General features: G+C 28.1%; 1 protein-coding gene across 1 annotated transcript; it reads right to left on the reverse strand.

Moving 5' to 3' along the window:
• Nucleotides 1-10,122: 10,122 nt before the first annotated feature.
• LOC130961274 (laccase-7) lies at nucleotides 10,123-14,792 on the reverse strand. The gene is made up of 7 exons (XM_057887045.1): nucleotides 14,542-14,792; nucleotides 14,301-14,452; nucleotides 13,150-13,394; nucleotides 12,744-12,869; nucleotides 11,978-12,367; nucleotides 10,749-11,333; nucleotides 10,123-10,663 (listed from the first exon to the last, which is right to left on the reverse strand). Exons 1-7 carry the CDS (start codon nucleotides 14,635-14,637, stop codon nucleotides 10,533-10,535), a joined length of 1,725 nt encoding a protein of 574 aa, XP_057743028.1. The 5' UTR covers nucleotides 14,638-14,792; the 3' UTR covers nucleotides 10,123-10,532.
• Nucleotides 14,793-16,541: the final 1,749 nt, after the last annotated feature.

Below are 16,541 nucleotides of genomic sequence, written 5' to 3' on the forward strand. Positions count from 1 at the left end.
ACATTAAATACGAGAAACCTAAACCATACCTTTTTCGATTTTCTCGTATAACCTAAAGGCACCACCAAAAGATTCAGAACTCAGCCCCAAGGAAACAAAGCAATGACACCCAAAGCTCCACCAGGCTCGAATGTTCACAATCAAACTCCAAAATACATATATACACACCTAATACACATTACCACACATGTATACCCAAAACTCAATACACAATACACTTAATCAAGAAATTAGCTATGATTCTAGGATTCTCACCTTACACAAGCACCAATGAAGCAAGATTAAGTATTTTCCTCAAGCTAATTCGAGCCTAAATACCAGAATTTAACAATTTTTAACATAATTGCTCATATATTTTGGAAATTGGGAAGGAAGAAATTGGAATGTATAAGTGATTTTCTTACCTAATTATTGACTAAGCTTTGTAGAGCTCAACGCTGCGGTCACGTGGCTGCAAACGGTGCGACGATCGGAACTTGGAGTGAGAAGTTATATGAGATTAAAGTGGAAGTTAGGTTATCAAGCTCTCCCTTCCCTTTCTTTGCATGCTCCACGGGTTCCTCAATGAGGAAGAAGAAGAATGAGCTAATGCTCATTAATTTAATCGGTTAGTTGGGCCCACGGGTTCGGTTTGGGTCGGATTTGATTGGTTCGGTTCGTTTTGTCCAATTTTGGGCCAAATTTTTTAAAATTAGTGTCAAAATTCTTACTTTAATTAGCTCTTTCACATTAAACTATAAAATTTACATTTATAATTTATTTTATTAAAAATTAATTTATTGACTAATTATTTGCTAATTTTACAGGGTTTACACCTTGTGCCTGAACAGATAGAAGCCTATTATCCTTTGATTCATTATCCTTTTTCCCATTTGAATTTTCATGAGTTATATTTCCTTACTCATAAAGAGCGTTAAAGCGTGACCCCCTCCAAATAAATGGATTCTTGATTTGCCTCCCTTTCCATATTAGAGTTGGAATCATAATCATAATGAGATCCTTTCTTTTTGGGGAAAGAAATATCTTTTTTCCATCTAATTGGCCTTTTTTCCAGCATTCATGGGCCAAAATCCGGAGAATCTTTTGCCATAAACTCCTACGCATTAATTTCTGCATTATTTCTTTTTTGGTCTCCCTCACCGTCAACGACAACACCTTTCCTAGTTATCTCAGCGCCACCAGGGTTTGTAAGTTGGGACGACATTTGTCCTCCAAGATTTTTGTAACAAGAATCAAGCCAATGCCCATATTTTCTACAAGAGAAACAGATTTGATGCAGTCCTTCATACTCAATATTTAGTTTACAATCCAACATAGAGATTTGAGGCACCAGTTTTTTAGCCAGATCAATTTTCACACATATTCTAGCAAATTTTTCTCTTGAGTGTATAGAAGTCGTACGATCGATTTTGAGCATATGACCAATGGCTGATCCCACCCTCCACAGAAAGTGTTGATTATAAAGTTCAATGGGCAAGTTAGGTATGTGAATCCAAACAGCAATCTTTCGAATAATATCTTCTGATGTGAGGAAGAAAGGTCTCCATCGTTGGACGACGAGGTAGTGACCCACAATCATCCATGGTCTTTCCATAAGTGCATGAGAGTAGCCTTCATCATTTGAAAAATAAACAAAAAAATAGTCGTGATCCATATCAATAACATCGATAATACCATTTTTTTACCCAATCCCTTTTCAATTGTTGTTCCATAAAGGCCAAACCAACCGTTTTGCCCAACAATTTCACAATAAAAGCATTTTTTCAGGGCTTGCACCAATTCTCAAATTCTTCTTTTGAGATCGAAATAATCGGGCATGGGTCAAATTCCTTTACAGTTTTCTGTGGATCATTATTTTTTTGATACCATCGATCCTCTGGATTAGGATCATCTTTCGCCATATCATCATCTAAATCAATGTCTGGGATACCTTCAAGTCTAGGCACTGATATAGTCAATAACGAATCCTTATACGTGACCTTTTTCACTATATGTTCAGTAACAGCCACTCCGCCTGAATTGTCCGATCCGTCGACTCTCCCAGTTGGTTTAGATAAACTTTATCACGAGTTTTGACCTTTTTTGTACTCTATTCAATCAAATTCTCCTCTTGTGAAAAAATCCTAGCAAAGTAATCCATAAAAAATATAGAATTATGGTGACACTTTTATTCATTCAATCTATTCACAAGTCATGCAAAGGCACCAATTAGAGCAAATACAATCTCAGTTGCAAAGCAGGAATGTATTCGATGTAAAGAAATGGACAATGAACGATATATAACAATGTTAGATTTGAACCATTTTCACCCTTGTAGTCTTAGGATGTCAATCTTGTACAAGGAGCATAGAGAGCTTAGCATGCATGCTAAGTGCGTAATTGAAGATATATAACAATGATTGTTTCAATGTTCCTAACTTTGAATGATTGTTTCAATGGTGAAATGTATGGCGACTCCTCCATATTATAGTGAACATAAAGAGCAGTATAAGTATATACAAAGTGCAATAAAAAAAAATGCTTAACAAATAATGCCTATCATAAATGGTGTGGATATGATACATTGTGAACTAGTGATGAGTAGTGAGTGACAGTAAGGGTCAGGCGATGAATTAATGTCAGTGAAATTTGAAGGTGGAGTAGTATTCATGTGCCGGACCAGATTTGGTTTATTTTAAGCTGATTTTAAAATAAAACGAATTAAATTGGTATAATTCGTTTGATCTGAGAAAAAATTAATATATATATAAATTTTTAAATTTTATATAATAAATTAATAAAATTTTATTTTTTAAAATTTAATTTAATAAATATTTAATATTATATAATATTTAAATTAAAATAAATTATTTTAAAATAAAACAATATTATATCATATAAAATATTAATTAAAATATAAAAATATAATATTTATTATTAATTTATTTTAAAAAATAACTTCAAATTAAATTGAATGACGCAAGATATAATTCAAACTCAACCCAAAAATATATAATATCGAATACAAATAACAAATTTAACCTCAAAAAAATATGCCTCAAATTGAGATCGGATTTCATATTGGGACGGATCTTGAGCACCTTAATTTAAAGTAAGAACAAGAAGAAACATATAAGTGAAGTTTAGGAGGGCCAAGATGACAAAAAAAATAATTATTTACTAAGGAAAAAAAATGAAGTTTGGGGCCACCCCTTTGCTTAATTATTAACTTAGATATAAGTTATAACACTCAAAACTAAGCTAGAATTGAATTAGTAATACAATTACTGACTCTAGAGAGATCTCACATATAATTACTTGTATAATTATTAAAAATCCGAACACACATAGGTGAAGGATATATAATTTTTTTTATTTTTTTTTATAAGTGAGGCAATATTTGTCTTTTGAAAATTATATATTGAAAATAGTGAAGCAACACTAACTTTAAAATAATGACACTATTTGTTAGGCCCGTTAAAATGGGATAAATTTATTGAGCCAATTTATTTATCTATTTAAATAGAAAGATTTTGTTTCTAAAGTTAAGTCCATTTAAATTTTAGATTAAACAGATTGAGTCCGATTAATTCAAAAAAATACTACCAAAAATGTGTTTAATATTGCTGATTTATCATTGGATTTAGCGACGAATGTTACTGTCAAATTTAGTGGCAGATTTTTTGACGGTTATGAGTGAAAATTTGTCCCTCGAATCAGTTACTGTCAAATTCAATTTTTTGTAACTAAATCCGAAGTAAATAGAGACGCAAAAATTAATTTTATTAGCGCTAAATTTAGTATCGAATTTTCTGTTTAAATTTTCTGATGATAACACGATTTAGTGAAACCTGGTATTTAGGCAATGACGAAAATTTTACTGTCGGATTTTTTCACCAAAAAATCTAATGATAAATTTGGGGTAAAATTCAAACGCAAAATCCCTCCCCTTCACTTTTGCGAACTCTCTCTCTCTTTCTCTCACTCTCTCCCCCTCTCCCCCCCTGCCCCTCCCATTCTCCCTCCCCTACAATGAAAAAGGTTGCTATGCCATCACCTGGAGCTATCGTCGCTGCCGCGGCCCCATTATCATTGCAGATCAGCACGTCGCCATCACTGCAACTAGAGCCTCCGTGAAAAGTTTCTCCCGTTGCTGTTGGTTTTCCTTGCCATTGGAAGCTGTCACCGCACATCGCTATCACCGCAATTGAGGTCTATCGCGCCAAAAGTAAGGTTGTTATCCATTTTTACTTTTGGTTATTTGTTATATTACTAAACTCTAGCTCCATCACCATAATTTTCACTGCCGTCTCCTATCATCATCACGCTTCTACCATCTTGCAGTCACCATTAAAGATAATTTTCTTATAGCTATTTTTTAAGATTATTTTCGTTTGTTTAGAATTTTATTAAGTATTTTATTAAATTTTTTATTAATTTTTTTAATGAATTGAAGTATGTGATTAGGATTTGTTACATTAATTTAGTGTAATTAAAAATTAAATAATGTTAGGTTAGGTAGGGTGTAATTTAGGATTTGTTCTAAGTTGATGGTGTTTTGGTTGATTGTTAATTTTTTAAATTTATTGTTGTTTGAGTTAATTATTGTTAATTTTTTGTGTTAATCTTAATTTGTTAATTTTCTGAGTTAATTATTAATATATTGTTGATGGTTGTTAACTTTTTTGAATTTATTATTGTCTAAGTTAATTATTTTTAGAATTAATTAGTTTTGATTGTTGTTAATCTCTAAATTATTCTTAGCTTGTTAATTTTCTGATTGATTATTGATTTATTTTTGATTATTATTAATTTTTTTGAATTTATTAATAATTTATTAATTTTTTAAAATTTTTAAGAAGAAAATTTAATTAGTTGAGTATCTATCATTTATGTAATAAATAATATATTTGATTTATAATATAAACCTAATAATATGGTTAAGTGTTTATTTGTCCTGTTATTTTTTATATATTCTTATAAAATATCTGCATATTTACATAAGGATTAAAAGCTTCAATTACTCTAAAAGAGATTTGCTAATATAAGATTATCTCCTTGTTTTAGAATTATCTTATTGGTTATATGTGAAATTCTATCTCATGTATTAATACAACATAACATAAGCATTGTTAATTGTTATGTTTTACTACCTTTTTTCTTACACGAGTTATTATTTTTTTTAATCATAGACTTCAATATTTGAATTTATTTGTGAATTTAAAAAAAATTATAAAAAAAATTATAAAATTTTAAATTTTGTTAGTTTAAAAATAATTGAATTTAAATATTTAAAATTATATATATTAATTTTTTAAATCTCACGACTTTTTTGTAGTAAAAATAACGGATTAAATGGGTTAGGATGCAGACTACACGAACGACTTGTCTAATTTTTTCAAAAAATATTAGTATTTTAGGTCAATTTTTTTTACTCGATTCAAAAATCTAACTCATCAATTAAAAAAATATTATTTGTTTAAGATTTTTAATCTAAAAATAATTTTTTTTCAAACTATTTTTTAAAACATAAAATAAATAAATAAACGGACCATCCTATTTAATTCATCAGATTTGCCATAAACGATACAAACTTAAATAATGGACTAATAACCCATTTAACTCACAAATTAAAATAAGCCGAACTTAAACGGATCGAAGCGGTCCATTTGACATTCCTATTATTTACACATCTAATTTATCACCGTACCATATCTATTTGTCTTGGATATACTTATTGAAGTTAAGAATAGATAATACAAAATAATAAAATAAAAAAATAAAATAGATATATACAGGCCATATATTAATGGGTTTCATTTGCAAATAATATGACTCTAAGTAGAAGGTCATAAACTATGCATATTCTCTTAGGCATTGACATTTAATTTGCCGCATTGTATTACGCGTTTTAGCTACGGATAAACCTTAAAAATTTAACAAGAACATGCACAATTTTAATTTCTTCACATAACCTTTTGAATCTCCGCCACGTCTACTAGGGAAGGAAGGAAAAATGTTACAAGTCATATAGAGACTATACAACTAAATGGATGTGATTCTGTTGGCCACTCCAAAGATCAAACAAACGAAAACAATAATGATAATTGCTAAATTAGTCAATAACTTTTTGTCTTTTTATCTCTAATAATAACCGGAAATTTTGAATGCGGTGTATGTACCTCTCTGACTTTCGAGTTTTCTGACTACATAGAGCCAACAAAACACGACACTAGCTACCATGATTTCCATAATTTTTTAATTCTAATTAATAATTTTTGGTCAGTTTAAATACCTGGATTTTACACAATTGCCTTTTATCTATATTAAAAGTTAATATCATTGAAAAATTTGGTTGCAATTAATAATTACACATTTTACACGTAGTGTTTTCCAGCTTTGTTAACAAATACTACACGGTGTCTATCCAAAAATGAAAGTCACCGTGTGAGTCACTTGAACAATTCAAACAAATAATTCAGTGGAAAATTAGATAAGAAAGAAATTGAAAAAAAAAAAGGTGTATTATCTTATTCTACATGGAAATCATTAATTAAGTTTCATATATTATGATGAGGGTTTTACCTTATATATTAATTCATACATATTTGCAATGAGGTTTGAAAAATCAACTAGAAATAACCAAAACTTAATTTACATAGATATTAGGAGTGTACATGGATCGGGTAAAATCGAGTTTGATATAATCCAAATCTGACTTAAAATATATATTGGGTCTATTTATTAGATCTAAACCCAATTCTAAACCCGATGAAACCTATACACTTTCGAACCACGATTATATCGGGTAAAAACCGGATGAAAACCGAACTGTTAAAATTACATTACCTTAATATCTTCTTATAAGCTAGCATGTGAAAATATTCAAATTTTTAATACTCCAACCATTATTTGACATGATAAAATTCACTTAGAAAAATATAACAAGAACCAATTCTTTTCTAAAATTAAAGCATAACCATAATCAATACTAATATTATCTAATAACACCAAATATTTAAATCAATACAAATAACACAATATTATACATTAGTCTAAAATCTTATGCATTTTAAACATGAAACATTAACTTATAGTCTTATAATAACTAATAATATAAAATATTAAGATTTACAATACTTAAATTCCACATGAGAATAGTCATCATCAATAATAATACAAAATATTAATTATGTATGATGACCGAGCCACCGGATCGAATTCAGATCATCCGAGTCATGGCCCGGATCCGACCCAAAATAATGATCGGGTATATTTTCGAGACCCTTATCCAACCCTAAACCCAATAAAATCACATTAAAATAGCACCTAAAATATTGATTGGGTCTTTAAGTCGGACCGGGTCATGCACACCCTAATAGATATTTTAAAAAATTATTTTAGTTCTACTATGTAGTAAAATCAAAGGGGTTCGTGCTCGTGTTTTGTTGAGCTGCTTAGTTGATTAGAATAATTGCGTATATGTTCTTTTGTAATATATCTTGGAGTCTATATATGCATGAAAATTATATATGTCTTTATCGTTAAGAGTTGACTAGATTATTTCTGAGGTTTTAATTAGCAACAACACAACACGTTACACGTAAGATTTGTTTTGTTGTATTATCTGTTTTAGATTAGTATTTAAAGACTTAGATTGAGGTATTGTCATTATAATTATTATTACTATTAGTTTCGTGCTATTTTTACATGTTGGACTGTGTGCTTTTATATTATTAAAAGAAAAAAGAGTAGCCGTAAGATCTTATGCCTTAATGTTTCTTTCTTTAGTAAACAGAAGGAATTTATATTTTATTGATTTATTTTAACTAAACAATTATGCACATGAGTACGTAAGCTTGAAACATATAGAGGCATGCATCATATGAAGTTTCATAATACGTACACACTATTGTTTAATGGTCATTTTCAATATGATTAGCCCCAACAAAGTAATTACCTCCATATTTTTTGTGGTCATTGGTCAAGAAAAATTATGAAAACAATAATATCCGATGAGTGGTAGTAATAATAATAAAAGAAATTGACAGTTGTTGTAAATCTTAAATTATAAAATTTTAATTTTAAATTATAAATTTTAAATCTTAAATTCTTAATTTTGTATCTTAAATTGCTTTGTTTTATTTTTTAAATGTTCTTTTTATTTAAATTTTAAATATTTTTATTATTTTTAATTTTAAATTTTTTTTAATATTCAATTACGGACTTATATTTGTTGATTAAAAAGTGTTAGCTCTCAAGATTTATTTTTTATTTATTATATTTTTCTTGAATAACAGTTTTATGGTATAACTTATTTAAATGTTGTTTTCAATAGACTTAAACTTTTTAACTTATATTTTTCTTTTTGAAAAAAAAATTTATCTAAGAACGTGGAGTAAATTAAATTTTATTTTAGAAAGTAGAAACAAAAGAGTGCAAAGAAGCGGAAGAAGAAAATAGCGTTAATAACACATGTTTTCGGTTGGGGAGCCACTCAGATAAAGAGGTCGAAAACGTCTTTTTTTAAAGATGTTTTTCAGTAGTTAAAATTTAACATATATATAATCGATTAAATCATGTTATTTTTGTCAAAATTAGGCTAGACAAATTAATTTAACTGAAAAAATGGTGAATTAAATATTGAACTGATCTAAATTAATATTTTTTTATAGAAAATGACTACAATACCCATATTATAGAGAATGATTAAAATACTTTTATTATATATATATATATATATATATATATATATATATATATATATATATATATATATAAATTTTGAAAATTCTAAATTCTAATTCTACTATAGAAAAATAAAGGACTAAAATTTAGAATTCTCAAAATTAATATATATAATAGAAATATTTTAGTAATTTTTTATAATAGGGTATTGTAGTTTTTTTTTATAAAAAATAATATTAATTTAGACCAGTTCAAGATTTGATTCACCATTTTTTCGGTCAAATTAATTTGTTTAACCTAATTTTGACAAAAATAATACAATTTAATCGATTATATGTGTTAAATTTTTAATTATCAAAAAATATCTTTAAAAAAACGTTTTAAACGTATTTATGTGAGTGATTCCTTTGAGTTGACAATTGACATGTTATTTTCCTAATGCTAGGTAAAACTTGAAAGTTTCAACCTTCAACTTAACTTGATTATTCTACAGCATTAGACGGCAACGACTAAACTCTAAACAAGTTATGATCAACTAGCTGTAAAATAACTTGAACAATTCATGCATTTTTTTTAAGTTATTAGGTCTTTATATATATATATATATATATAAGTTGCTGTTGCATAGATTTTAATTAAGATTATTTTTACTATTAAAGGGTGTCTGTTCAAGATATATCTCGTCGCAGAAGGAAAGATGTCGTCATGTTTTCTTTACAGATAAGTTATACGCTAGATTTTAAAGAACACCAGATGAGATAAATATTTGTAAAAAGTACTCTGATTCTTAAATCAATAATAATTTAAAGAAGAGAGTGAAAATGACTTAAGGTAGCATTCGTTTTGAGGTACTAAAATAAAGACGGAGAAATTGAGACTTAATATCATATTTGTTGGCCCAAAGATTATAATACTAAAATTTTAATTTCTGTCTCTAAAATTTCAGTATTTCAATACTTCTAAAAACTAAAAACACAGTATTTCAATCTCTATCTCCCACTTTATACTAAATATAATACTGAAATTTATTTTAGCTTCTGATTCTCAGTCTCAATCTCTCAGGTTCTATCTCTCTTCTAAATGCTACTTAAATAAATATTAGGTTCTTAGATTTCCTTTACTTTGATCTAATATTATCTTATAGATGGAATAAAAACTAAACATTTTGAATATGTTCTATTAGTAAATCATAAACTACTATTACAATGAGAACCACAACGTAAGTACCCTAATATTCTCCACGTTGTCTAGTAAAAGTTGAACATTTCAATAATTTCTTGCAAGGGTTGTTATTTACTTGATTACTATGTAGAAAATTCATTTGGATTTCTCTTACACATACATGCAAGCAATAAGCATATAACTTGTCAAAATTTAAAAATTACTATATATATATATATAATGTTAGAAAAATAAATTACAAGAGTACCCATGTACAAAAAGAAATTAAACTTTGTGTATATGTTCCAATGTATAATTGAATGAACTACTACATACAAAATAAAGTAAAGACGCAGAAGCAATTATTTTCATTTAAAATTGATAATTAAAAATCGTTAGATGATTTGATATATTTGTCTAAATTATCATCTACGATTTTCTACCATCAATTTTACATACAAACAAGTTGCATGTGAATTTCCAGCACAGAAGAAATAACAAAATTGAAAGAACAAGTCTAAGACTGTAGCCATTTATTACAGTGTATGTATAAATGAAACAAATCAAATTGGGAACCTACTATCAAAACAGAGTGGATAACTAATATTAATAACACAGATCTTTATTTTTGTATTATTGTATAATACAAATATAATTTGTTGAAGCTTTATTAATTATTTGTTGTCGTGTGGAGTAGTGCTTAATTAGCACTTTGGTAGATCAGCCGGCGGTGGAGGCAATCTTGTTGAAGGAGTGGGTCCATTTTCAACCTCAAAAGTCATGGCTAAACCCCATGGCAAATGATTTTCCAAATGGCAATGTACAAGCCAAATACCTGCATTGTATTCAATATGGAATTAGAAATATAATTTAAGTTTTTGAAAAAAGTAATATCATGATATGAATAAAAGAATCATTACCCGGATTATCGGCTCGGAATCTGATGACAGCCCATCCTCCCACAGGCACAGCAATTGTGTTACGGACTTGAGGATTAACAAAATTAAACTCACTCTCATCTACAGAAGCATTATAATTCCCAAACCCTTGAGCCAAAACATAGAAATTAAAGCCATGAACGTGAATAGGGTGGTTCTCCGCACCAAGAATAGCCGTATTTTGAAGCACAATTTGCACGGTTGAATTGAACTTCACTGGCTTGGCCTTTGTTGATTTAGGTGCAAAGGCTAAGGTGGTGTTACCAAAAGCTAGAGAAGGATCCGTGTAGTCAAACACAAATGGAGGTTGACTTGGGAAATCTCTAGTGTAGACTCCACTAACATTGTTGTGGTACAATGCCTCTAACATAGAGGAGCCTCTACCCTTTGGTAACACAAAAGACTCATTGTTCATGCTTGCCGATAACAACACATTTATTCCTCCAAGATTAATGCAACCACTTGGTCCTGGAAGGTTGCATGGTGTTAGTGCAATCCCAAATGCGATGAACATGTTTTCGTCCACGCTTCGTGGAACGGGGATCCAATGAGGGCCACCGGCTAAACCTGTCCACGGTGAAAGATTCAGAAAATTTTAGTAATAAAAAATAGTTAAAATATATATTAATACGTATTATGTTAAAATATGTATGACTATAAATTAATAAATATTTCAGTATAATATTCTTTTACGTTAAATGGAAAAATGTTTACAGCTACTTTTTGACTTAATTTTATTATTAATATACTTGATAATTGTGTATAAAAGTATTGTAAAAAATATATTTTAATACTTTTGAAACAATTATTATTCATAAAAAAATATTTTTAATATTTTTAATTTTTTTTTATAATTATTGCTGATGACCAATAAAAAGTAAATATATAATAAAATAAAATATTTAGTTTTCATAAGAAATATTTATATTAATGTATAGGAAGATTTGTATGTAATTTGGAGCGAAAATATTTAGTTTGGTCTTTGAAATTATACTTAAAATTTTAATTATCTCAATTTAGTTTTTAAATTTTTTAAATTTTAATCAAGTTAGTTTCTATCATAGTTTTTGCCACAGAATCAATTGAAAAGTTTAAAAACTAAATTAAGGCAATCAAAATTTTTAAAATTAAATTGAGATTCGAGTGTAATTTTAGAGATCAAACTAAATATTTTCTCTAGATTGGATGAGGTGCCCATAGGTAGAAGCTACCTGTAATGTTGGTGTAGAACTTGTGTGCAGTTGGTGTGTCAAATTGATCTGGTAGGTCAGGCATTATAGGGGCTAATGATTGTGATGCACCCTCATAAACCAACACTCCCCTTGTTGTTGAGTTATTGTTTATCACATTTGAGGATCTGTATTCCGTGAATGCCATGTAGTAAGAACCCACGCTTTGGTTTGTTGTGATGATTGCATCAACGGTTTGCCCTGGTGCCAATACTATAACGTCCGTCTTATACTGTCGAGTGTAGCTAGCATCAATGGCTACAACCGTGAAGCTGTGGTTCGCAATCTTAAAGAAGTGTTGTTCATTCAGTGCAGCATTGATAATTCGCAACAAGTATCTTTTTCCTTGCTTCACGTTCAGCCTGTAAGTCTCTGCAAAATTATACTGTTAGAGATATAATTATTTATATTATTTTTTTCTCAGATTAAATTTTTAAGAGAAATAGTATTATAATACCATGCCATATCAAAATTCTATATTTTCAAAGTTTTGGATCCTTAATAAATCTAAAAAACAAATAAAAAAAAGATATATACAAAAATTCAATCAAATACAAAAAAAAGTTCTTATTATTTAAAAAAATTTAAACATATAATTATTTATATCGAAAAAAAATGATATTATGACATATATCGATGTAAAATATTTTGATATAAAATTTTTAATGTAAAATAATTAAATTTCTATGAATATAAAAACGTGTAGCAAATCACAGGGCTCTTCAATGTTTTTAAACAGTTGACTTACGATTTTGGGAACAATTATATAAATCGCCAGGAAAGCCATTAATTGTGAAAGCATCTGAATTTCTCGGAACTATTCCTTGTGATGCGTTGTTCCCAACATCCTCTACGTTAACATTCCACCACTCTCCTGAAAAACAAAATAAAAAATAAAAATCCTGAGAATACTTCAGCTTTTTAAGGTCTAAATAAATTGCTAGATTATTTTGTTATAAAGCTAGCTAAAATAACACTTGATAAAAGATTTTCATGAAATAATAGAAAATAAAGAAGATAAAAGATAAGATTTATATTCAGTTATTTTTACATGAAATTAATAATTAAAAATAACTATATAATTTGATATATTTAATTAAATTATTATTAAAATAATTTTATCTAAATTTAAAAAAATATATAAAAAAAATTACCGAGCAAAATAGGTACTTCTTGGTAAACTCTAGGGAATGGGTAGGAGTGTCCCCAGCGAGGACGAATAATAAGGGCTCCATAAACATTGGAACGCAAGAAAGAAGAGTGTGCATGCCACCAAAGTGTTCCTTCCTGTTTTGTTATGGTGAATTTGTATCTGTAACTTCCACCTGGAGGTATCGGACATTGAGTTACGAATTCTGGACCATCTGACCATTGGCTTGCAAGTTGAAATATTCCATGCCTACATATATCATTATAATTATTAGAATTCTACATACCTAATAACTAATTTCTGATTTTTTTTTATTTAATCTTTATCAGAAGATAAGTTAGTATTCATTCATATTGTTAATTTATCTCTATTAAATAATATGTTGATGTGACGGCTTAATATGTCATTTAATTTGTCATGCTGATGGAGTTTGAGAGGGAGACAAACTAACTACTAACAGGGCCATTTTTGAATTTAAAAAGAATATTTTGCTAAATGCATTAAAACAAAAATTCGAAGAATTTTAAGAGACAATTTTTTTTTAAAATTTTAACTCGAAAATATATCTAATTCACTCTAGAGTCAACTGTCAATCTCTAATTTTATGTAGTTATATTTTTGTACATAAAAAAATTATTCATAAAATCTACTGTATACATATTAATAAGAGGAGTATTAGGAGACTAATAGATTTTGTAATTTATAGTTATTAATTAGTCATTATTAATATTTTTAATGGTGTAAAATTATATCTAATAGTATAAAATTATTCACTTTTCTTTTACTAGTTAAATACTGATCAAATTTTAATAAAAGTGATTAACTCTTAAATTTTCTCATTTAATAAACTTAAATAACTATCATGTAGTGAGGCATTATGGTTACGGAGAAATACTGTTTTAATACTTAATTATTCTACTATACGCCAGTGAATTAAAAATTAAATGAGGTAATGAAATCATCACCAAAAGAAGGAAGAAGGTAAGCAATGGATGGAAAAGGGAGATGTTTGTGATCATTGAGTTTCATGGATTGCTTTCACGTTTGGTATGAGAAGCAATTAATTAAGGATGAATACTCATATCCAGTTATTTTCATATTAATAATTTCACAACAAGTGCACATGAGTTTTTAACTTAAATTAAAATATCTTACCAATGAAGAGTAACATTATAAGGTGACTTGTTTCTAACGTGTATAATTACAGTGTCACCCTCTCTAACGTTAATTGCTGGCCCTGGAATGCTTCCATTCACTCCAGTCACTACATGCTCATCACACAAACGCTCCACTGTAAAATTCTCCACCTGATATAATAAGTATAAATATAGATATCAATAATTCATTAATCACTTCCAAAGTTTCATATATAATAAGCATAATATAAATTACATACATCCCAAGTGTAATCCACAACAGCAGCGGAAACCAATGAAGAAGCTAGCACAATTGTTGCAAAACCCCATGCAAGAGAAAACCCAAAACGTTTCATGTTGCACCTTTAATAATAATTTGATCGATCTTCTTCTTCTATGTATGTATGATTTGATGCTTGGAGTTGAAGATAGATATCTATGAATGATAAATGAAGCAAAGACAATAATAATGATTTTTAAGTAATTTGTTTTATGTATGTGTATGTCTCAAACGAGTCTAATATTTATAGAGGAAGCCCTTAAACTTTGACTCGTCCATCTTGCGCGTTTTAGTTGGATTGTATCATTGAAAATTGTTGTAATAAGGCTAATTCAACTATTCTTAAAGTTAATAATCAACCATAATTATATCCGTAATATATCTACAAGGAACATAAGAAAGCATAAATGTTAGCTTGTTAGATTGACCTAACAGGATCGGATATGTTGAATAATATGCTAATATAAAATACTATGTTCTCATCATCATCACCACACGTAAGTCAATAATCTCTCTTGTGATTGGATGGTAGTATATACAAGATGAATTTATGTATTTTTTTGAGATTTAAATTATATAACACATGACAAATTTTTGTTATATATGTAAATTATGTTATATATTATTCACTTTTATAGAAACTCAACGCTGACTATTGCTCAAAAATGTTATGGAGTGTGATAAAGTTATATAGAAGAAGTTAGTATAACTTATGGTGTATTTTTTATTCAAGTCTTATATTATTAATTAATAAGTCTTAATTTAACCCTTGCAAATTATAAAGCCGCCATAATTGGTGGTTTTCTTGTAGTGAAAGAAAACAAGAGTCTTCCAATATTTTTCTTTTTGTGTTTTAATTCTGAAAATTAAACCCGGCCCTTTTATTGAAAATCAAGATATTTTTACTACCTTTAGTAATCAACCAGGTATGCATTGATATAATAATTTATCGTTTTTATTTTTTTATTTAACATAACATGCTTCTACGAATTTTCCTTGTGCCTTAATTAATTAATTGATTAACTAGCGTATGTCCATTTGTTAATTAGGGGTTTGATTATTAGTATATTAGTCTTTAATGAAACTAATATAGTAAATGATAAAATCATGACGTTATGATTTGGTGGAAGACGTGTTTGAGAACTACAATGATGATTCGCCAATTGGTAATTTGCAGTGTGTTAATATGAAAGTCAGAGGGTCGGTTTATTGAACAAATCAAAGTTCTCAAATACATTGGCGCTGGTGAATAATAATAATGCTGAAGGGAAGAAAATAATGAGTGAAAACAAGGGAGGGTTCGTTATTGACCAAAAAAAAAAAGACGAAGTGGTGAGGGGGGTGGATACAATAATATTTTCTCAATAAGGAAACTATAAAAGTTTACTTACGTCAAGTTATTTTAGTTTGTATTATTGATAGTGAAGGTTTAAACTTTAAAAAGTTTTCTATTCAAACACCTCCTTCCTTACATATATCTATCCAATATATATATAGTAGTATATTTTGATGACAATGACTACATATAAGATTCATTATTAGCGTTTTACTTTTCTAGTTTAGTGTATTAATAATTATGACAAATTAAATAAGTTACTTAAAATTATTTCCAAAGTTGTTTTGATTTATTTTTCAAAATTTTTATATATATAATAAAGAGTTCATAAAAATAATTTTTTAGGATGTGTTTAATTGAGCACAAACAGAAAAAAAAATATTTAAAATTATTTTTAAAAAAATTCTACTTTAAATTGTTAGGCTGCATTTTTTTGTTGTACCGAAACTAAGACCGAAAAATTAAAATTATGACTTAATATTATATTTAGTTATCATATATTAAAACAAAAGTTTTAGTCTTTTTAATACTTTTAGAAAGTGAGACTAAAATTTTTTTAATATTTTTCTTCTTTAAAATGCTCTCATTTTAAATTTTATATTTTAAATTTGTCTTCACAATTTCTCACCCAAAGCCAACACTAC

This window comes from Arachis stenosperma, chromosome 2, assembly GCF_014773155.1.
Source record: "Arachis stenosperma cultivar V10309 chromosome 2, arast.V10309.gnm1.PFL2, whole genome shotgun sequence".
Classification (NCBI taxonomy): Eukaryota; Viridiplantae; Streptophyta; class Magnoliopsida; order Fabales; family Fabaceae; genus Arachis; species Arachis stenosperma.

Coding starts and splice junctions, on each gene's coding strand:
- LOC130961274 (XM_057887045.1), bottom strand. CDS start 14,637: ATGAAACGTTTTGGGTTTTCTCTTGCATGGGGTTTTGCAACAATTGTG. Junction 12,870..13,149: donor AGAAGTACCTATTTTGCTCG/GTAATTTTTTTT, acceptor TTTGTTTTTCAG/GAGAGTGGTGGAATGTTAAC. Junction 11,334..11,977: donor GTTCTACACCAACATTACAG/GTAGCTTCTACC, acceptor CACCGTGGACAG/GTTTAGCCGGTGGCCCTCAT.